This window comes from Ictalurus punctatus, chromosome 6, assembly GCF_001660625.3.
Source record: "Ictalurus punctatus breed USDA103 chromosome 6, Coco_2.0, whole genome shotgun sequence".
NCBI lineage: Eukaryota > Metazoa > Chordata > Actinopteri > Siluriformes > Ictaluridae > Ictalurus > Ictalurus punctatus.
Window position 1 is genome coordinate 29,652,770 of NC_030421.2, and position 24,440 is coordinate 29,677,209.

Here is a 24,440-nt window from a genome sequence, read left to right on the forward strand (position 1 = left end):
TTTGGGTAGGGAAGGAGGAAGCTGCAGGCAGGCTTGAAACAAATCAAAAGGTGCGGTATTCTTTTCTTTCACTTTCGCTTTTCAGTGGTTTTATTTTATAGACACACAGTTCTGTGCTGGTTGGCTCTCTCTATGTCTTTCGAGGTGCCCATCTCTCCTGTTTTTATTCTCACCTCAGCTCACTGCAACACAGAACATTCATTATTATAATTCCACACAGGTGTGCAATCCTTACCACTCACCTTTTCCAACTCCACCCTCCATTCACAAACCGGCACTCGAGCACACCTCCGATTCCACACTTAGTCTGTTCAAACTTTTTAATTCCAATCAAAATGTGGGACATCTGAAGTTGTGGGATGCAGGACATACTGAATGAATAGAAAAATGTGATGTTTGATGCTGCCATGTGGGGTAGTAAAGAGAGAATTTAATCAGGAATGCCAAACCAAAATGACTTGTGTTTTTCACGAGTCTCTGTCTTCAAGTCCAAGTCAAGTCTCTAGTCAGTTATTCATGAGTCCAAGTCAAGTTTTGTGACTTAAGTGTGACTCGAGTCCAAGTCACAGATTCATCTCTGCTGTCTGATGCAAAAAGAAGTCTCCAAGAACCCCAAAATTAATCACAGGATCTCCTAGTAAGTCTTGCAGCTGTTGGTATCAAAGTACATGCTTCTACAATCAGAAAGAGTTGTACAAATTTGACCTGCATGGGAGGCATGCCAGGAAAAAGCCTTTGCAAGACTACAGTTTGCCAGTGGGCAAAGACCAGACCTTTTGTAATCATGTGCTTGGGACACGTGAATCAAAGATAGAGTTGTTTGGCCACAGTAAGAGCAGACATGTTTGGCGTGTCAGACATGCTATTCAGGAGAAGCACCTCATACCAACTGTGAATCATGGTGGTTTGGGTTTGGCTAAAAGTCCGCTGTCATTATACAGTAGGAAAGTGCTCTCTAGAGGCAAAATAAAAACAAAATTTGTTGTGCTATTTGAAGTGTTTTTCGATTCATTTTGTCTCTATTTTTATTTGTTATTTGGAGGGTTACTTTTTGGTTCAGTTTATATGTATATCTTCTATTTAATTTTATATTTATTAATAGTATTAATAGTTAGTATATATTAATATGTATATATTTATTTCTTTAAAAAAATTCAGTACTTTTTCATGGTACAGTCAGTACTGTATTTTTGTAAAAAAGTACAATATTTTACTTTGAGTGTTATGTTTACATTCAGTATCAATTTGAAAAATTATTGGTTGATTAATTGGGTATGGGCAGGTATCTGTCAAGCTCTACAATTTAGGGCTAAGATAAATTTTTCTCACTATTGCACTAAGCAAGCATGGACTAAGCAAGTTTGTGACACAAGGCCTGCCTTAATTCTAGTGGATTTACATCTGAATTTCCTTCAGAATCAAAGTTTGCTGCTGCTTTGACTGTGAAAAGGCACACAGTACCTGCCTCTATTGAGTGGGTGATATGATACCCACTGCAGTGGCCTTGAGTGATACCTGCACTCTGTGAGCTCTCTTATACACTCACAATGGATCCTTTAATGCTTATACTTGTCACAATTTCCCCTCGCACTAAGCACTTTTCGAAGCGCTGGGGTGCGCTTCCGGGTTTGCAAGCGACATTGACTTTGTTTACATTCTACACGTGCATCTGTTATGATTTCTGTCCTGTCTCTGCCCCTGTATTGTCATTGGTTGTTTCCCTTATGCATCATTGTTCTCAGCTGTTTTGTGTTTCACACCTGATTACGTTTGTGATTGAAACCACTCGTGTGTCTGTGCAGCGAAATAATATTCTCAGTTCTAATAGTCTTTGTCGTGTACCTTTATTCCTCGCGGTATGTTTCATGGTTTTGATCTGGTGCTCATGCCTGAGACTTACGACACAGCCAACCAAGCGTTTGTTTCATGGTTCATGTGTTATAGTTTTGATCTTGTTCTCGCCCTCATTCTCGAATCCTGTTTTGCCTTGTTTATGCAAGTCTGCCATCCGCCTGACCTATTGCCGGTTTTTTGACCACACTATTGCCTCATGTTTTGGATTTGTCTGCCTGCCTCTCTTTAATAAAACTCTTATCTGCATTTGGATCTGTCCTAACTTCCATTACGTTACATGACAATACTGCACATCCATCCATCCATCCATCCATCCATCTTCTACCACTTACTCCTTCTTCAGGGTCACGGGGGAACCTGAAGAAGGTTCCTATCCCAGGGAGCATCGGGCACAAGGCGGGGTACACCCCGGACAGGGTGCCAGTCCATCGCAAGGCACACTCACATACACACTCACACACCCATTGGTACACTACGGACACTTTAGACACGCCAATCAGCCTACCATGCATGTCTTTGGACTGGTGGAGGAAACCAGAGTACCCCGAGGAAACCCCTGCAGCACGGGGAGAACATGCAAACTCTGCACACACATGGCCCTGGCGGGAATCAAACCCCGGAGGTGTGAGGCGAACGTGCTAACCGCTAAGTCATCGTGCGCTGTATTTTTATATACAAAAAAAGGATACAAAAAAAATGGAAACTGTAATCCATTACAGTTATGTCAAAAACAAAGTAATCAGATTACAGGTACATTTAATAAAAAATGGGAATACTATCAGGATTACAATTTTTTTTCATTTAAAACCAAAGAAATTAACTTTTGCAGTGCTCCGGACCGCAGTGCTCCAATTTGCGAATGATATTTTTGCTGAGATCTCAGCTGGTGACAGTATAAATTTATATGTTATGGTTTAAAAATTTCCATGTAATGTCTTTTTAATTGCGTGTTCTTTGAGGAGTAGCCTGCCACATAATTTGTTGTGTTGACGTAATAAAATGAGACTCATAAAAATTTCAGTGGGGGAAAAAAAGCAGTTTCACAATTCAATTCAGAGTTCAAATTCCTCCTGCGTGCCAAAAGGCGCTTGGGAAAGGGAGGATCAGATTTCCGCGTCAGAAAGACAGACTTTTTCAAACAATCCTCATCCCTGTCAAGCACCAATGCTGATGGCACAAAGCAGGCTCCAGTTGTGCCAGCATGAGAGAGATAGAAAACAAACCATTTCAAGAAAGAGACTGTGAGAAAACAGGGCGATAGTCAAAAGTATAAAAAAGCTCATGACTATGTAATCGCAGAGTGCTCCACAAGAAACACACATCACTTGAACAGTTTGATCCTGAACCATGTGTCAAATGCTGGCCTTCTGCAAAACAGAGGAGGCCAAACTACACACTGACATGAGTAGAACAATTCTTTGTGACTGTATTTAGTTTTCAATTTGGAAAAGATATTCAGTTCCCACGTTAAGTGAACTTGGATGAAAATGCTGATGCTGTAAAAGGAGGCCAGAGGTACACATACATATGACAGGATGACTGAAAGTAAGTGCTTTAAAAATTTAAACGTAAGTTCAGTCTTATGTGGCACTTAAAAAATCATTTGATGCCTGTGTTTTTTTTTTTTTTTATAGGAGCCAATATCTCCTTAATAGATTTATGCTGTCTGGAGCCCTGCTATTGACATAACACAATATAGACAGCTGCATGATTATAGTTCTGGTACTCTCTTGCTAGTTGTGACTCACATGAGCAACAAATTTATTTATTTTATTAAAACAAATCCAAACATTGAACATGTTTTTAAGCTCTAGAATAAGCTCTAAATAAAAGTATTTTAGATCATATTGCTTTTCTCTTGACATATGTGACCTTGAAGTAATCAAAAATAATTAGATTACATTACTTTCATATTGTGATACCTGGATTACATTACTGATTACATTTTATGATGTTATTTGTAACTGTAAAGGAATACATTTTTAATGTAACCCTCCTAACCCTGACTAAATATGTATATGTATATATATATATATATATAACTTCAGCGTTGTGTATGACACAAAGACTATAAATTGAACTGCAGAGTCTCTTTCATCTCTCTGCTGTCAGAGGGCAGCAGCAATGTAGAGGTAGGCTAGAACTGCTGTACACCTGTGCCCCTATAACTCTATCTCCAGCTTACCCCGTGTGCTAATGAAGAGCAAGCAAACACATCTGTTAGCCAGCGTTGATTTTCCAGCCCACATCGCCTCAGTTCGCCTCAGTGCCACAATGAATAGAGCTGCAATCCATAACCTTTACAGCCATCGCTTGCTCCCAATCGTAGCCGGGCCATTAACATTCGCACAATGAGACAGTGCTCTGACTCAAAGAGAAGAAAAAAAATACTGCTTGAGTCCCTGTCCTCTTTCGGGTCCAATACAATAAAGAGATAGTGGGAAGTGGCATTTAAAAAGCAATCTGCTAAAAGGCTGTCCATTGTTTTATGTTTGTTTGTTCTTTTGTTATTACATGTTGGTAATTTAGGCGAGACAATTACAGTGAAAACAAGACAACTGACCAAAGGAGCTATGTTTCTTTCTCTGGCTGAATCTCAAATGAAGTTAAATATATAGTGCATTTTGCAAGTCCTAGCACACCACTAAATTATAACCTTTGCAGGGAGTTTATGTATTGAATATAACGGCGCATATGTATAAATCCATATGGGATGAGGCTTAGCTTTGAAGAGCTTAAAAATTCCTGCATGAGGATGAGCTGATGGATGATAGATGGAGCATATGTAAATATAAAGCCATTTGGGATACAGCCTATGTGTCCAAACAGTATTATATTACTGTGGGTAAATAAAGAAAAGTAAATATGAAACATTAAACTTCATGAATTATGATTTTGCCTTATTTTTTTTTTTTAAAATTTAGTTTAAGACAATCACAAAATTTCCATTTTCTGGTTTATTCTTCTGCTAACCGTTGCTCTGTCTGGGGCATTACATTTACAGCAATTAGCAGATACCCTTACAGAAGTGTTAAAACAATATAGACTAATTTATATTCAAATGTATTCGAATGCTAAACCTGTAAGTGATTAAAATTCAGCATAAAACATAACTCGATCCTGAGCTTGGGTTACTGTGTATTACAGGATAAAAAAGTTACTGAATGTGAACAAATGTTTATAACTTGAGTTTTTTCTTTGAGTATTTAAGATTTTTTTAAAGGGATGCTTTCCCACTCTTTTTTAAGTTGTTATTTTGATGACAGTTCTTACATATCCATATATACATTTGAACAATATTGCTGTTGGTGATGCACCACTGGTGGGCGATAAGAATTCATAGTACAAATATCTTGTAGCTATATGCGCCTCTGACTACCTCCAAAAGTTGTTTGAGTGATCACATCACAATGAGATACATTTGACCCTGTTCATACTTGTACTTAATACGGTTTGCTTGTAGTCAGATCTCATCAGATATCTAAATCGGGTATAAGAGACTGAAACCGACCAAAAAGGGAGACTTTAGGATAAGAAAAATGCAAGGACAGATAAAAGAGACTATAAGGACTAGTAGTGTAACACACTTCATTTATGATGAAGGACTAGCTGTACAGTACCTCATTTCTTTCAGTTAGAAGAGTGACTGAGATAATTCTTGCAATTTGCTTTAAAAGGTCTTAAGTACATCTCATGTATTAGCCCTGAAATGGATTTACAAGACAAGTAGGTTAGTAAGTAAGTAACGCTTTATTTATATAGCACCTTTTAAAACAATGTTTACAAAGAGCTTTACAGAAGACATATAGAATTATCTCACAAGGGTGAGAGAATTCAGAAGATGGTACAATAATTTGTTATATTGTGCAGAAACATGTTGGGCAGAAAGGGGCAAGGCTTGTTGTTTTGTCACAGGGTGTGATGTATTATTTGATTTCACAGGTTAACTGTTATTTTGTTGAAGGAAAGCATTTGAATGTAGATGAAAGCAAGCGAGAAGCACCAAGAGCTAAATGAAATTTTGTCCTGATTAATTCAAGCAAAGCTTAGGGACACAGATGACAAAGACTACTTTGTTTGCTTTAATTAGTGGCTTCCCATTCTGCTATCATTCTTGCTGTTTGGCGTGTTTGGCCCAAATGCTCTGATTAATTGCCACCAGGCACTTTAAGAGGACATCCCAGTCTCTGCCCACACTCTGAGACCCTTTATGAAGGAGGAGATTTTTGATGGATCCTTACTAAATCTCAGTTTTTCTGGAGACAGGTGGATGTGTCATTTGGGGTGCATTTCCTTTGGCGACCCAGAGACTCTGTTGTTTTACCAATTAGCACTTGTATGACATGACAGTGGTGCTTATGAGCGTAGTAGTTGTTGTAGACACCCTGAGCTTTGTGGTCTGCCTCCCATGGGGTTGATGACATTTACTCTGACTGATCTGACAGCCTTGTAGCCTGCCGTTCTGAGTCTAATTCACTCCTTATTAGTCCTTTCTATTCACTCAGTCCTTCATCTGAAATTCAGAAGCCTACAGCAGTGTATCTCTAGCAGAGAGTATTTGAGGTAGAAACTTTTCCCACTTGGAAATTACACTACTAATCAAAATTTTGGACTTACCTGCTTCTTCATATCCATTATTTCTACTATTTTAGTATAATGGGAAATGTTAAATGGTCTGCACCTATATAGCGCTTTTTTAAGCTTAGCAGTTCCACAAAGCGCTTTACACTGTGTCTCATTCACCCATTCTCTCTCTCTCACATACACACACACCAATGGTAGGAGAGCTGCCATGCAAGGCGCTAGCTTGCCATTGATAATGATACAGATATTAATAACGTGAAATAAAAATATAGATTTATGCAGTTATAATCTTATACAGTATGACAAGTAATAATCTCAAAAGAATACTGTAATATTTCAAGCACTTTCAACATATTTTTTTAACACAAGTATTGCTGGTACCATGGTTTCACGACATTTACAGTGATGCTGGAAAGTTTTTGAACCATTTAGAGTGTATGCTTCTGCATAAAATATGACCTGAAACATCATCAGATTTTCACACAAGTCCTAACAGTAGATAAAGACAGCCCAGTTAAACAAATCAGGCAAAAATACTATAGTTGGTCATTTATTTATTGAGGGAAATGATGCAATATTTCATATCTATAAGTGGCAAAAGTATGTGAAGCTCTAGGAGTAGCAGTTCATTTGAAGGTGAAATTAGAGTTAGGTGTTTTCAATCAATGGGATGACAATGTGGAAGTGTATCATGGTATGAACAAAAGAGATTTCTGAGGACCTCAGAAAAAGAGTTGTTGATGCTCATCAGGCTGGAAAAGCTTACAAACTATCTCTAAAGAGTTTGGACTCCACCAATTCACAGTCAGACAGATTGTGTACAAATGGAGGAAATTTAAGACCATGTTACCCCCCCAGAAGTGGTTGACCAACAAAGATCACTCCAAGAGCAAGACATGCAATAGTCTCCAAGGTCACAAAGGAACCCAGTGTAATGTATAAGCAGCTAAAGGCTGTTCTCACATTAGTTAATGTTAATGTTCATGAGGCCACATCAGAAGAACACTGAACAACAACGGTCTGCATGGCAGGGTTGCAAGGAGAAAGCCACGGCTCTCCAAAAATAACATTGCTGCGCTACTGCAGCAGAAGATCATCTGGACAGGCCAGAAGGCTATTGGGACAATATTTTGTGGATTTTTTTGGGTTAAATGAGAAGCGTTATCTTTGTAGAAAGGAAAAAAACTCTATTCCAGCATGGCAGTATCATGGTTTGGGCCTGTTTTGCTGAATCTGGGCCAGGATGAATGCCATCATTGATGGAACAATGAATTTTGAATTATACCAGTGAATTCTAAAGGAAAATGTCAGGGCATCTATCTATGAACTGAATCTCAAGAGAAAATGGGTCATGCAGCAACGACCCTAGACGTTCTACCAAATAATGGTTAAAGAATAATAAAGTTAATGTTTTGGAATGGCCAATTCATAATCCTGACCTTAATCCATTCAAAATGTTGTGGAAGGACGTGAAGCAAAGAGTTCATGTGAGGAACCCCACCAACATCCCAGAGTTGAAACTGTGCTGTACTGAGGAATGGGCTAAAAGTCCTCCAAGCCAATGTGCAGAACTGCTCAACAGTTATGGGAAATGTTTAGTTGCATTTATTGCTGCACAAGGGCGTCACACCAGATACTGTAAGCAAAGATTCACATACTTTTGCCACTCATAGATATGTAATATTGGATCATTTTCCTCAATAAATAAATAACCAAGTATAATATTTTTGCCTAACAGTCTTTTGAGCACCACTGTAACAATAAATAAGTATGTTCATGCTCAGGTTGGGACAACAACATGTTGCAAAACACTCTTTGAAAATAAGACGTCAGGATGTATTGAGTGAAAAATGCTTTTTTCATGCAAGTATGAGTATGCTCTACTGTTGCAGAAAACTGTTAGCTCGTGTATACAGAAGAACACAGTTAGCTAGACTGCATGAGCATCAGGTTTAAAAAAAATGTGGTGGCTTTATGCACCTCAGAGAAGGCATGTGTTAGCCTTCACCCTCCCACCCCTTATTTGTTCCCAGTTTGGAGCCAAAAAAAAGAGAGAGAATGATTTTCATAATTTAGTTCATAGACTCTCCGAACTAGCACAAACATGCTTGAAATTAATACAATATTGCACCAAAATTGTCTTTGAAGTTACTTTGTATTGATGGGAATCACAGGGCCATTGACAATCACAGAGCTACATCACTTGGCATAAAAACCCATAACCTGGTGGTTCACTTTTCCAATCTCATATACATTGTAGGGTCCAGTGGTACTTGAAAATCTGTTCAATATCTTAACTAATCAGTATTTACAATTCTGCACTATTTTTAGGTCACTATGTAAATTTAAACCAATTTGTGATATTGACCATGTTAACTCATTTGTGCAAAAGGTCAGATTTTCCTTGAGTCTTATCCCTTCCTGTGGAGTGTGTGATCAGATGACAATCTGATGGATTTAATTTAACAATGACCACCAGGTTTTACCCAAACCTGTGGGGTCTATGCAAGCTCCAGTGCACACTACAATTAAAGCCAAAGGGGGACATACCAAATACTAAGAAATTCTGAAATTCATGTAAAAAATTACAAGATTTGTTTCACTGAAGTTATTGCTGAAAAATATAATTTGTATTGAAAAACAATTAAAAAAATTTCACTAGTATTTTCCCTAGTGGTCTCAGACTTTCGGACTCCACTGTACATCAATCAGACACAGACTATGTGATTGTGTTTCTGTTCTCCTGTTCAGGTTCTGGCTGAGGAGGAGAAGGGCTCCACAGAAGGGCTGAAGGATGAAGACTGGGACAGGACTTTGTCTGTGGAGCGTTTTGGGGACATCATTACAGAGTCTGGCATGAATGGTGCAGACAAAATGGGTCGCAGCTACAATGAAAAAGACTTTGAATGTAAGTATATCTATTTTTGGACAACTACAGAAAATTCTCCTGCTGTCTTTCAGAGTAGAAAATGCAGTGAGGAAATTTGTGCCATACTACATTCCTAGTTACAGTGCGTCCGGAAAGTATTCACAGCGCTTCACTTTTTCCACATTTTGTTATGTTACAGCCTTATTCCAAAATGGATTAACTTAATTATTTTCCTCAAAATTCTACAAACAATACCCCATAATGACAATGTGAAAGAAGTTTGTTTGAAATCTTTGTAAATTTATTAAAAATAAAAAACAAAAAAAAGCACATGTACATAAGTATTCACAGCCTTTGCTTAATACTTTGTTGACGCACCTTTGGCACCAATTACAGCCTCAAGTCTTTTTGAGTATGATGCTACAAGCTTGGCACACCTATTTTTGGGCAGTTTCTCCTATTCTTCCTTGCAGGACCTCTCAAGCTCCATCAGGTTGGATGGGGAGCGTTGGTGCACAGCCATTTTCAGATCTCTCCAGAGATGTTCAATCGGGTTCAAGTCTGGGCTCTGGCTGGGTCACTCAAAGACATTCACAGAGTTGTCCTGTAGCCACTCCTTTGTTATCTTGGCTGTGTGCTTAGGGTCGTTGCCCTGTTGGAAGATGAACCTTCGCCCCAGTCTGAGGTCCAGAGCGCTCTCGAGCAGGTTTTCATCAAGGATGTCTCTGTACATTGCTGCATTCATCTTTCCCTCGATCCTGACTAGTCTCCAGTTCCTGTCGCTGAAAAACATCCCCACAGCATGATGCTGCCATCACCATGCTTCACTGTAGGGATGGTATTGGCCAGGTGATGAGTGGTGCCTGGTTTCCTCCAGACATGACGCTTGCCATTCAGGCCAAAGAGTTCAATCTTTGTTTCATCAGACCAGAGAATTTTGTTTCTCATGGTCTGAGAGTCCTTTCAGTCCTTCTGGCAAACTCCAGGTGGGTTGTGGCTTCTGTCTGGTCACTCTACCATACAGGCCTGATTGGTGGAATGCTGCAGAGATGACTGTTCTTCTGGAAGGTTCTCCTCTCTCCACAGAGACACGCTGGAGCTCCGTCAGAGTAAGCATCGGGTATTTTGGTCACCTCCCTGACTAAGGCCCTTCTCCCCCAACTGCTCAGTTTGGCCTGGTGGCCAGCTCTAGGAAGAGTCCTGGTGGTTCCAAACTTTTTCCATTTATGGCTGATGGAGGCCAGTGTGCTCATTGAGACCGTCAATGCTGCAGAAATGTTTCTGTACCCTTCCCCAGCTCTGTGCCTCGATACAATCCTGTCTCAGAGGTCTACAGACAATTCCTTGGACGTCATGGCTTGGTTTGTGCTCTGACATGCATTGTTAACTGTGGGACCTTATATAGACAGGTGTGTGCCTTTCCAAATCATGTCCAATCAACTGAATTTATCACAGGTGGACTCCAATCAAGTTGTAGAAACATCTCAAGGATGATCAGTGGAAACAGGATGTACCTGAGCTCAATTTTGAGTGTCATGGCTGTGAATACTTATGTACATGTGCTTTTTTGTTTTTTATTTTTTAATAAATTTGCAAAGATTTCAAACAAACTTCTTTCACATTGTCATTATGTGGTATTGTTCGTAAAATTTTTAGGAAAAAATGAATTTAATCCATTTTGGAATAATGCTGTGACATAACAAAACGTGGAAAAAGTGAAGCGCTGTGAATACTTTCTGGATGCACTGTAAATAATATCAGGACTTGCTTGAATAATTGCAAATGCTTTTCTTTTGTTATTAATACAAATGATCATGTTTTTCATAATCATCCAACAAAGTGAGTGATTTCTGTAGGGCTATGCAGCAGGTTTCCATGAATTAGCTTTAGTTTAAAAGCTCTAGCCTTGAGGAGAACACCTGTCTGATCTTCAATGGATTGGCTTCTCTTTCTTTCTGTCTCTCTTTGTTTCTCTATCCATGTTTCTCTCTTCAACTCAACTTTTTGCTACTACTTAAGTCAGTTTCCCTCTAGAAACCTCTTAAATCAAGTTTTTTTTTCTTGTATACATTGCAGGGAATGTATGATTTTGGTACCAGGTAATGATTCACTGAGGAAAAAGAATAAGAAGAATTCACAGAGGCAACATGATTATACATGCCGAGAAACATATTTCTTATAATGACAAATTCATAATGCAATTCACCTAAGGCTGTATTGTAGCACACTGCTATGTTTTTATGATAATGTCGTTGCATCCCAGCGTTTGATGTCTGAGAAAAACATTTCTGACAGCTGAAACATTTAGTTTAATGTCTCAACAAAGACAAAAATGTGAAAAGGATAGAACGGTTGCCCAGAGGGCCATATGGGTTGTTACTAGGACAGCAGAAGATTTGTTCTGTGTTTTGCTGATATGCTGCAAGTCATACATGGTATGCATGATAAACATCCATCCATCCATTTTCTGTACCACTTATCCTATACAAGGTCATGGGGAGCCTGCAGCCTATCCCAGCGAACTCAGGGCACAAGGCGGGCGACATTCTGAACGGGGTGCCAACCCATCACACAATCGCACACACACTCACATTCACACACCCATTCACACACTACGGACAATTTAGAGATGCCATCGGCATACAATGCATTAAACCCCTAAGCATGGGGAGAACATGCAAACTCCACACACACAGGGCAGAGGCGGGATTCGAGCCCTCAACCCCAGAGGTGCGAGGAAAATGTGCTAACCACTTTGCCTCTGTGCCCCACGAATGATAAACATTTAACTTCTATAGTCTTAAAAAAAGGTAAACCCTCTGTTGTCATGGTCTACATAAAAACAATGGATTGCCCCCCAGGAATAAACTGAAGGAGTTTTCATTACTTGCTAGATTTTTTGGCATGTGCTAGGGACCTTTGCATTCAAGATTGTTTTCTTGACTGCTAGGTCACAGTCCTCAGTCTGTGCTTTGTTCCAAGGGGTCAAACCCACAGGCATCAGTGACCTGGCTGGGGGTGTCAAGTCTTTCCATTCATTTGGCCTAGCCGACTTGCTCAGGAAGGAGACCAGCAGGATGAAAGTACCAGTGGAAACCAAGGCCCTGCCAGCCATCTTTGGGCCACAAGTAGGAGTCTGCTGAATTTTGTGCAGTGTGAATGGAATCAGCAGTATATTTGGAACGGTGTACAGTAGATGATGAGGCTTTTCATAGGTCAGTGAATGCTGTTGCAGCAGGCTATCCAAGTACACAACAATCAACAATGTGCTGACTTGGCGTCTGTGAAAAGGTCCACCTGCACTTTGGCAAACTTTTTCCAGATCTGGGACACCACTTCTGGGTGCAGTCACTGCCACTGCAGGACTGAATAATGGTCCCACTGCGCTATTGTATAGTCCATAACCATAAATGGGTCCACCTGGAGCTGCTTTGCAAAGCAAAGAGAGACGTTCGACCTTATGCTGCTTTGATGATTGATGTTTCTGACTGTCACAATGTTGTCTGAATGGACTAACGTGACAAAGTCTCAGAACTGGTAAGAGAGACAGAAAGCCATCAGTTCTTGCCGGTTGATGTGTTCTCATGCCAGGGGGCCACATGCGATTTTTCTGATAATCAGAGAAGACAGGACCACCTGCATAAATATTGAAAACCTCCGTGGCCTTATACAGAGAGTCTGAATGGTAGAACTTCGAATTGGAGTACCTGTCCTGGGAAAGCAAAACTAAAAAAACATCCACATTCTGGATTGCTTGGCCAGCTTACACTATTTATCAGTAATTGTGGACCATGGTACAGTTGCTTTGCACTCTGCAAGTACCTGTAATATCTGGTACTAGGAATAGGAGTGCATATTACAATATTGTAGTTCTGATTTAAACTCCATAATATACTACAAAATGTTAAGTGCGCAAAATAACAATTTTAACTACACAAAATAAATAAACAGAAATAAACAGAGGCAGTCTATTTGCAGTAACGCTTTGTAGTTCCTGAGAGAATTTCCAGCAATTAAATCTGTCAAATACTGTATATGTTTGTATTGTTCTGTGTATGCATCTGTTCTACCAGACCACCGCCACACGTTCCACCACACGCACCACCCACTATCCACCCACCTACCCCCACAGCGCTTCAGGAAGAGGGTGCTCAGCATGGAGCGTCGGCGTAAGAAGAAACGCAGGAAAAAGAAGACGTCTATGCCACCCTCTGACGTCACACCCACCATTCATGAGGTAGATGAGGAGGAGGCAGAATCTGAGTCAGAAGTGCAAGGCCAGGACACCACGCCCACTGAGCCCCCTGAACAACAATTGCAGGTAATTAGCTGTGACATGCCTTTATGTCTATGATTCAGTATTAGTGCTTTATAGGATAAATATTTCAAAGTCAGACTGGTTTCATTATTATGGAATTAGTAACAGTTTTGGAGATGGTTTATGCATTCACACCCTAGCTAAGGTCAAAGAGAGCTCTTGTCTGGCTCCCTAGTGGCATGCCAATCTAATTAATTGGGAGATCATGAGTTTAAATCCAAGGATACCCCAGTCATCATTGGCTGGGAATCTGAGAGGACATAAGTTGCCCTTCTTTCTGAGTTGAAAGGATGGTTCGGTGTTACGCTAGGCAATTGTCTGTCAGCTTATGCATATTAAATAGGACTCTTATCACTCTCCTCCCAGTATGCACAGCCCTACAAGGTTACAAGAACAGCATTGCAAAAATATTCAGTAGCTTCACTCGTCACACCTTCAATGTCACTGGTTGCAAATGCTGACTTTACAAAAGTAATTTCCAGTAGCTGTCAGCTATAAGAATTGTGAAAAATCTCAGATCTCATCTCTGCAACATTGTTAACCAACCAGTTATATAGCAAACAGAACAGCAAAGAAGTGATATATGATTCTGATTTGCTGACTGTGTGTGTGTGTGTGTGTGTGTGTAGGCATATTATCGTAACTGCCAGCTTGGTGGCTGCTGTGGAGCCTGAGCTCCTCCAATATTTCAGATTAAATGAAATATCGACCTATTAATATGACCTATTAGTCATCATAACCATGCTATGCTCAGGCATGAAGTCAGATATTTTATGAGAACCATTAGTTATGGCTTTGTTAAAAAGGATTGGTTCTGCTTTGTTAAAAAGAAAGCTGTTACAAGACCCCCAATGAATTGTATGTGTGAGTGTGTATGTATGGGGTTGTACATATACTGGGTTTGTATGTATACTGAAGGAATATCTGCTGGCTTTGTGTGTGTGTGTGTGTGTGTGTGTGTGTGTGTGTGTGTGTGTGTGTGTGTGTGTGTGTGTGTGCAAGAGTGTATGAATTTACACATATACTAAAGTCATGCAAAATTTAGGTTTTGTATGAGATCAGATGACTGTGTGTTTAGTGGAGGTGTGCAGGAAAGCGCTGACACAACAATGTGTTACACATACTGTATACAGATACACATCTGCTGACTGCACATTGAAGAACTTGCGCTATTTCTCGGTGTGTGTGTGTGTATACAAGAGAGCAAAGAGAGTTTAATGCATGTTGTCCTCTCTCAGTTTAGTTTGGAATGTGAGGGAGTGATGATGCCACCTCTTCCTCTCCCCACATTCCACGTGGAGAACGAGAGTCTCCCAAGCCCAGAGGTGCCCATCACCAGAACCGCAAAAGTACATGAGGAGGAAGTACATGACAAACAGGAAGAAGAAGAAGAGGATGAGGATGAAGAAGCATTACATAGGTAAGTAGCTGAACAAGTCATCACTACTTTTTTTTTCCAAAACATTTTGTAACACTCGCACATTTTGTAGAATATCAATGTAACACTGGCAGGTCTTTCATGCATTGTGTAATACCCTGCTAATATACCTACAATCCAACTTTAATATGTAAGGTATCACAGGCTAAACAACCCCTGAGACACAATAGGAAACAATATCAACAATATCTATCTATCTTTTGCAGAAACCGCAAATCTCCACAAACAGTACATTGTCAATGATACATTTGAATGGTGAAGAATTTATATTAGCCTTGGAAGTTTCAGTCTCGTATATTTCTTAATACGTCCTTATACACTCCAGAAGTTTAGGATTCATCTCAGAAAAAAGGCTGCCAAGTTATACCGGTCTCATGCTTCTTGTTTTACTTTTATTTTTATGTCTTTGTAAAGCATCCTTTCTCTTAGGAATGGCACTATGGTTGTAAAATGAAACTTTGTGACTAATTGTGATTATACCAGAGCACTGTTGAATTCTTGAATCTGATTGCTCAGAAAGGGTAGATTAATTTTCTATAACAGCATGGCCTCTGTCAGGCTGCAAGACAAATCACAAGTGTATATTAATGTGATTGTTCTAATACGTTATAATTTATATAGCAATGGCTAATTTATAGGGACTTGTATGGTGAATACTTCTCATAAATTGATTTAAAATGTATGTAATTGTTGATATGGTGAAGTTATACAGTATAGTTTTCAGGAAAGTGGGCTTTAAGCTTTCTTGGTAACATAAGCTGCACTTTAGATTCACTTAGATTGCAATTTTTGATTTGCCCAATTAATTAATATTAAAATATTGGTGAGATTAGATAAAGTTTGCTAGTTAGCTAATGTTAGATATTATTATATATTGTTATTTTATCCCTTATTATGGAATTATGAAAGATCTATATGAATTGAAGTTATTATTACTATTTTATTAACATTAGTATCTGTTAATTTGTCTCACTGTATTGTTAAGAGACTGCATTTAACTATACAATCTTACAATAAGATGTTACATAAGATGCTTCTCCTCTCTATAATTTAGCAAATACAGCTCTCTTTAATTATGGTAAAAAACACAAAAGATCTAACTGGTGATCATGCAAATTTAAACATGATCTTTTTTGTAGAAAAATGGCAACATTTAAATGTGTTTACATAAATCAATGTGAAATGTAGTAATGTTCCAGAGATGTACTATCCATGTGATGTGTATCTCCATGGCATGCACAATATAAATAATTTGTAAATTGATTAATAATGCACTAGAAGAAAGCAGAGATCGAGTTCCTCCATTACTGCGTATGAGCTCCCTATAATGGCATTTGGACAAGTATTCACAAATCTGGAAATTGTAAACTGGTCCACAGAAAATTAGCATGTTAAATAAAGTGCATGATGGTGTACTACTGGAGTTGAACAAAAGAAGAAATGGCTTTGCTGGGACAAAGGATGCCCTGACAAATTTATACCTGAGCTCCCTCTGCTGGCTGACTGAGATTCTGTACAAAAACTGAAGTGTGTGCTGAACAGCCAGAAAAAAATGTTAACTTGTGTTAACTTGATTTTGAAGCACATATGTGAACAGTGGCAGATAGTGTAGTTTACAGTACTTTACTTTTTGTGGGTGTTATGGCCTGAAGGCCTTTTTCAGCTCATTGGACAAGGCAGTATGCATCAGAAATGTTGTAAGAATGGTATGTGCCTTGTGCCCTTGTGTTCTGAATAAGCTGTGTCTTTGCTCTACAGGTTTAGTCCATCTTTAGAGCTGGCCAGTGTCCCAACACTGGCCTGGTTCTGCCGGAAACCTGTCCACCGGCTGAGCGGAGCCCAGCGCACCAACTACGACCTGAGAGAACGCATTTGCATTGGCAGCATGACTGCCATGGAGACAGCCGTTTATCAGAAAGTGCCCACGGACGAAGCAGAGGCTCAAATGCTTGCCACTGTTGACCTGGATGACATGAAAAGTAAGAGTGGCAATATGGGGCTTGCAGGTTACAATATTTGTACTGCATTAACGGCTGATTGTTTTTTAAATAGGGGAAGCATAGGTGTATATACCTATTGGAGTATATACCTATATATCTGTGTGTGTTCTTTTTATCTGTTTAATTTGTTGGTCTGGCCTCCTGTATAATTCTTAGTCTGTCCTCATAAGTAAGAGCCAGTCAGCATAATTCATAGTGTCTGCTACAGGTCACACTAATTAGTAGTGCCTGCACTAAACTCCTAACTAGCTAGCTAAATTTCACTAAAGAAGGTAGTGACAACTAGCTAGCTAGACTTATAATTAAACAAAAAAATCCAAGACGAATGCAAATCATTTAATGTACACCATTTACCAATTACATAGATAATATAACAATGTTATAGAAGTTCTGTAATACTGTTATGTATTAGGTTACTGACCACTACTGCAGCTCCGAGCTCTCTGTCTGACTAGGTGTCAATGCACTATATGGCCAAAAGTATGTGGATACCTCAACACAGGCTTGGGAAGTGAAATTTATATCACAATATAATATGATATAATATAATATAATATAATATACATCTTCCATACAGCGGGGAACCTGGAGCCTATCCCAAGAGGTATGGGGCACAAGGCGGGGTACACCCTGGACAGGGTGCCAATCCATCGCAGGGCACAATCACATAGACATTCACACACTCATTCATACACTACGGACACTTTGGACATGCCGATAAGCCTACCATGTATGTCTTGACTGGGGGAGGAAACCGGAGTACCCGGAGGAAACCCCCACAGCATGGGGAGAAGGTGCAAACTCTGTACACACCGGAATCAAACCCCTAAACCTGGTGGTGTAAGGCGAATGTGCTAACTACTAAGGCACGTGCGCCATATCTCTCTCTTTTCATTTCGGCTTTTCCCTAGTTCAGGGGTTGCCACAGCGAATCAATTTTCTCCATATGTCTCTGTCGTGGGTGTTTTCCAGTGACACCCTGGCCTCTTTTAAGTCGATGCTTATTTGGGCCATGTAGTTCCATAGCGGTTTTCCCCGTTTCCGTTTTCCTGGGATTTTCATTCCTAGCATTCTTCATGTGACATGCTCTACCCCTCTTCTATTTACGTGCCCAAACCATCTCAGTCACTCTTCTCTTGCTTTGTCCATGAAGCGTGTGACTTGGACCGTTTTCCTGATTTGCTCATTTTGGATTTTGTCTAGCCTAGTGTGGCCTAACGAAAATCTTAGCATTCGCATCTCTGCTACTTTCAGAGCAGCAGTAAGTCTTTTTGTGGTAGCCACTGTTTCCAGACCATACAGCATTGCTGGTTGTACCACTTTGTTGTAGATGGTTCCATTCATTTTAGCTGGCACTGTGCACCATATAATATAACATAATATAATAGGCTTAAATTAAATAAATAATAAAACTTAATGAGGCTTTATTTTAGCATTTCTGTCAGTGAAACAACTCAGTACAGCCTTGTTGTCATGTTGTTGCAATGAGGAACAGCCTGAGGGCGCTGTGGGATACAGTATTGTGATTGACCTGCAAGGGGGGAAGGAGAAGAAGTGGATAATAAAGAGATGGAGTTAAACGCGGCCACACGTTTCTCTGATGAATACTTTCTTTCTTTTACAAGTGTAATATACCACAAGCCTATAAAACTTTGAAAGAAATACCAGTAGGACAGTAACCTAAATGATATGTTAAAAATCTAAATATTAAATAAAATTTAAAAAAATGCGACCGGGTGACATGCCTGGAGCTCCTGAAATTTGTAGGCTAGTGTTTGCCTGTTTAACACTTATTTTTCCCCCCACAAAGCCGACATATGGCTTCATCCAAATTGGTATTGGTTCACCTCTCTTGTTAGGCACGAATCCAAAATGTTCCCAGAACATTCTTATTTTCCCAACAAGATCCATCACATTGGCAGAACCCGAAGTGAAATCGCAGACTGGATTTTGCTGCGCCCAAACAAACCCACGCCAAACTAACAGACAGCACCATATAAGGCATTTGATTATGATTACATAATTTGTGTATTAACAAATCTCCCACTATATAGTAGGCTATAAATACAAATTAATATTGCAACGTGTTATTTTTATTACACTTGTATATAAAACGTTGTACTTTGTACTTGTCTTAGTGCCCACTCAGGCAGAAACATTAATGTGACATGTGATGTGACACTACCGCAGGTGGCACTCCACCACTGCACTGGCAAATTACCACCGTGGTGGTGCGGTTGTCATGGCCATCATCACAGCCCTATTGACAATAGCAGCAAATGACAGAGTCGAAACAATGCCCATGGCCATATAAGGTCATTTTTAATGTCATGTTATCTTTTTTCTTCGTATTGCATGGTCATTCAAATGTGTAAATGATGGCAGAAGGTACACTCATGGCATCTTATATTTTATTTTATTCCATGTACATTCAAAAGAATGTAGGAAAAAGTACATTTACGTGATGCTGAGAGTGTGTCTTTTTCAATGTATTAAAGTCTGCATTCATAGTAACACTGTTTTGAACGCTATTAAAAACCCACATCAGGGACAGTGATCTTTTATTTATTTAATTATTTATATTAGTAAAACAAATACAACCATTGTACATGTTTTAAGCTTAAAATAAGCTCAAAACAGTATTTTAGATCATATTGCTTTTTTCTCGACTTTATTTACATATGTGGCTTTGAAGTAATCCAAAAATAATCATATTACATTACTTTCATATTGTGATACTTGGATTACATTACTGATTACATTTTTTATGAAGTAATTTGTAACTGTAACGGAATACATATTTAAAGTAACCCTCCCAACCCTGCCTGACCATCACAACTGTATGTGGCTCTTCCCCGAACTGTTGCTACAAGGTTGGAAGCACAGAATTATGTCTTTAGCACTTCAGTTTACCTTCACTTGAACTAAGAGGTCCAAACATGTTCAGGCATAACAATGCCCCTGTGCACAAAGCAAGGTCTATTAAGACATGATTTGCCAAGGTTGGAGTTAAATAACGTGACTGGCCCGCACATAGCCCTGACCTCAACCCCACTTAACACCTTTGCAATGAACTGGAATGCCGACTGCGCCCCAGGCCTCCTAGCCTGAAAAAGTGCCCGACCTCACTAATGCTCTTGTGGATGAACAGTCAACCCCACAGCAACCCTAGTGTCAGTGTAGAGTGAAGGTTATTTTAACAGCAAAGGGGCCATTTAGTGTATGTGTAAGTTTGAGCTGTCAAGTATGTTCATTACCATTTTGGTCATTGTCAGTTGGTTACGAGGTTCTGCCCCTTTGAGGTACCTATCATGATAAGAAAAAACCATTCCACCTGTCCACTTCCATTCACCCCCAGAGTCCAGGTGAGATGCAAAATGATGTACAAAAAGCCTGTTGTTCGGTTGTTAATCTGTGCTCCCATTAAAACACAGTGTAATTGATGCTGCCATAGGGTCCCATAGAAGTTGTGTTTCTATCAAGGGCTTCAAGATTTTAACACAGGCAGCGCTGTCCACTGAAAACAGTTTGTATTAAATGAATGAACAGCATGACATTGCAATGAGATATTTGATCATTTGATTCACTAAAATATTTAATTTAACCAAATGTGATGAATATTATAGACACATTTCTACATTTAATATTTAAATATTTCATTAACACATTCTAATGAAATTGTATGGCTTCCCATGTAGTCTTAGTAATCACCTGTGCTGTGATACACTTCTAGAAAAAGGGTTGCTCAAATGTTCTTTGGATGGATACCAGTTGTTATGTTTCATATTTGTCTCAATATTTGAACCATCCCATCTTCATTTCAGGCTGAATCCCAAATGGCCTCCTGTTCACTATGTGCATCTTTGATATAAGATATGTTGTCATAATAATGATACAATGTAGTGTTCTATATGTCTTACAGAACTCCATTTAATGTTCAGTCACAAAAATATGTGGTTCTTTATATTTGTGTTATATTTCTAAATCATCTAATAAAGTTTGCACACATTCTCCCATTTTAACTGAGATTAAAATATTAGATTGCTTGCCACAAATAGTGCAGACCAAACCTTCTGTGTCTGCGTGCCCAGGAGTTCACCCTATAACAGGGGTATTCTATTTAAATTTGTAAATGTCCAGTTATATATATTTTTTTGCTTACATTGGTCTGGAAAAGCTACTAACGGGACTGAATGGAGACAACAGTTAAGTTTAAATTACTCTTCCACAGTTCATGTACTTGGTCCATTGAAATACTTTTTCTGGGTCTAGACCACAGTCTGCAGTTGACAACCTCTGTCCTATAAATTAGACAAGTGACTGCACCATGCATGTTTTCACAGAAAATAAGCTATATGTCTGTTTTTTTATTTTTGTTTTTTTATTTTGACTTTGAATATGCTACTACAAATTTGTTATAGTATTTAACTCATCAATTGGTGGTTACAGAACCCAAGAACCTGCAAGAGACCTTCTACTTATCCTACAGTGGTACAGTTATGCCATGGGACATGGACACAGCTACTCAAACAGGGATTTAGTGTTTGGTGGAAGTGTGCTATTTGAGACTTGCACTGGCTGCAGTTTGGATGGGTCATTTTGTGAACGCCTGTTGTGTGCATGTCCATAATCATAAATGTGTTTTTGTAGAGAGCAGGACCAGGGTCAATGCAGCACTAAACCAACAGTGGTCTGGCATTAGACCAGTTTTACTCAAACTCCATTAAATATTGTAGTAAACAAGTCCTGACATATAGAAATATAGTTGGGATCACTGGGACTGGGATGTGAGCTCCCTGTTATTTTTCCAGCAATTATCCTTAATAAAATCTGCTTAATTGAGCACAAGGCATGAGAAAACAAACCACAGATTACTCCTCCTAGCTTTAGTATGTGGCATCAGGAAGCAGTCAGTAACCATTGCTCATGTCCTTTAAGCTTCAGAAGGACATAGAAGTACAGGATGCCCAATGTAGTTGTCACGGATTTGGTTAGAGCTTTAGGGTAATCTCTCTGAAACCAGCAATCATAAGTCATCATCCCTTCTTTTCTAAAAAGGCTGTGCAGTGCCTGTAATAACATGTTTTCCACATGATGTTTATGAGAACTATGTTCCTCTTTATCTCTGTTCCTTTGATGCATGGGATGTCTATTGACTTAAAATGGCTTTAGTGAATTGGATCTAAACACACCTGTGGTTCTCTAAGTATTAATTTAGATACAATATAATTTATTGCTTTTTTTTTTAACAGATAAAATTATTAGTCATTGTATTAAATGTTAATGTGATTAATATCTATCAGTAACTTTTCACTTACTAATTCAGCCATCCATTCATCCATGTTCTATACCGCTTATCCTCTTCAGGGTCACAGGGAAACTGGAGCCTATCCCAGGGAGCATGGGGCACAAGGCGGGGTACACCCTAGACAGGGTTGACTTACTAATAATATTTTTTATTCATCTCTTTATGGCAATTTTTTTTTATAACTAAGCATACAGTATCTCACAAAAATGAGTACACCCCTCACATTTTTGTAAATATTTGATTATATCTTTTCATGTGACAACACTGAGGGATGGATGTACTCACTTTTGTTACCAGTGGTTTAGACATTAATGTCTGTGTGTTGAGTTATTTTGAGGGGACAACAAATTTACACTGTTACACAAGCTGTACACTCATTACTTTACATCGTAGCAAAGTGTCCTTTCTTCAGTGTTGTCACATGAAAAGTTATAATCAAATATTTACAAAAATTTGAGGAGTGTACTCACTTTTGTGACATACTGTATATTCAAAACAGCAATTTGTAAATGACACATAGTTACATTGTAAGCAAACTCATTCATTAATCTGCTCATGTTCATTAACATGTAACATAATTAACATTGAGCCAGTTAAAGGCTGATGATCTTGTTGAATGAATGGTGTGTATGTGCTAAGTGACTAATTTCATGGATTTAAAATGGCTAATGGATATCTAGCCTATCTCTTCATATGGTGATAGAGAGAGAGAGAGTGACCTAGAAGGTGGGGTGGAGGGGGTGGAAGTGGTGTAGGTGATGGTGTTGGTTGGGGGGGGGGGGGGGGGGGGATGGGGGGGGGGTCTGGTCTGCTAGTGGGCGGGGGGCATGTCTAAGTGAGAGCTGGGAACATGGTCCTGAGGCTATAATTAACATAGCTGTACTAATTGATTACCCTTAACAACACTTCCTATAGTGAATCACAGATTTGGGCCTGCACTGGAACAAGCAATTTCATTTCGGTACTGCACAGAGAGGGAGGCATGTCAATACCCACACTAACGTCTCCACCCATTACCTCTCCTCCATGTTAGTTATTTGATTAACATTAATGTGTTTATAGTGTATGTCAGGACAGATGCACTATTGTCCTGGTAGTTTCATTCAAGTCGAATGTTTGCTTTCAAATCTTTTGGTGTCTGGCTTGATCATTTTCAGAGCACATTAGGATAAATCAACTAATGATACATGCGTTAAAATGGGTATTTTGAAGGTATCTAATTTTCATGCCCTGATTTCAAGTAATTTTATTAACTGCTTTCTATTCTGTAAGAACTGATAATGAATGAAGTTGAAAATGCCTTATTTTGGCATGTTGTTTTGACGTATACATGAAGTGTGTGGAGTGCATAAGCGCATTTCAGGTAACAGTGTGTCAGAGATGGGAGCGGTTTCCATGGAGACCCTTGATGTAGAGACAGAGCTTCCTAATGTGAGGCTCCATGCGTCTGGACGTCGTTTGACTAAGTGTGATGTATCACTCGACGCCTCCATCTGATGCTCAGCTGGCGAAGCCACTCGTCGTGTGCTCATTGTATATCAGGCTACTCTGCATCATCAGCCTCTTTCTGTCCTGCTGCTGTTTCTGCTGCTGCTTTGGAAAGCCACCTGGGAGCTCCTGTCAGGGATTTTTCAGCTGGAAGTCGACAGTGCTCTAAGCCTCTGGCTCACACTATTGAGTCTGGCAATGCAAGGGGGCTGAAAACAGGACAACACTATAGCAATGAGACAAGCACTTTTATCCATGCACTACTGCACAATCAATCAGTACTGTCATGGAAATTAGACAGGGATCCAATAGGTTGTGTTGGATTAAAAAAAGTAGATCAGTTGTTTTTGGTGAATCATTGGGCATCTCCAGTGTCTTGGCTACTCACTTGCATGGAAGAAATGCTGCCTACCCAGCAAGCAAGATCCTATTTTTAGAAGCTTTTATCCATTCAGAGAGGCCATATTTTGGGAAATTAGTTGGATATACAGGACCAGACTTATCAAACAATGGTGGAATGCCACGTAAATTTATTGGGAAGAGCAAGTTTTTTATTTTACTTTCTACACATTTTTTATGCT

General features: G+C 39.3%; 1 protein-coding gene across 1 annotated transcript in view; it reads left to right on the forward strand.

Moving 5' to 3' along the window:
- The window catches only part of slc4a3 (solute carrier family 4 member 3), a 78,464-nt gene that overhangs the window by 23,917 nt on the left and 30,107 nt on the right, over window positions 1-24,440 (forward strand). Inside the window, exons 3-6 of the mRNA XM_017469079.3 lie at window positions 9,190-9,346; window positions 13,381-13,628; window positions 14,864-15,045; window positions 16,822-17,042. Coding sequence (XP_017324568.1) covers window positions 9,190-9,346; window positions 13,381-13,628; window positions 14,864-15,045; window positions 16,822-17,042 — 808 coding nt within the window. The remainder of the gene's footprint in view (window positions 1-9,189; window positions 9,347-13,380; window positions 13,629-14,863; window positions 15,046-16,821; window positions 17,043-24,440) is intronic.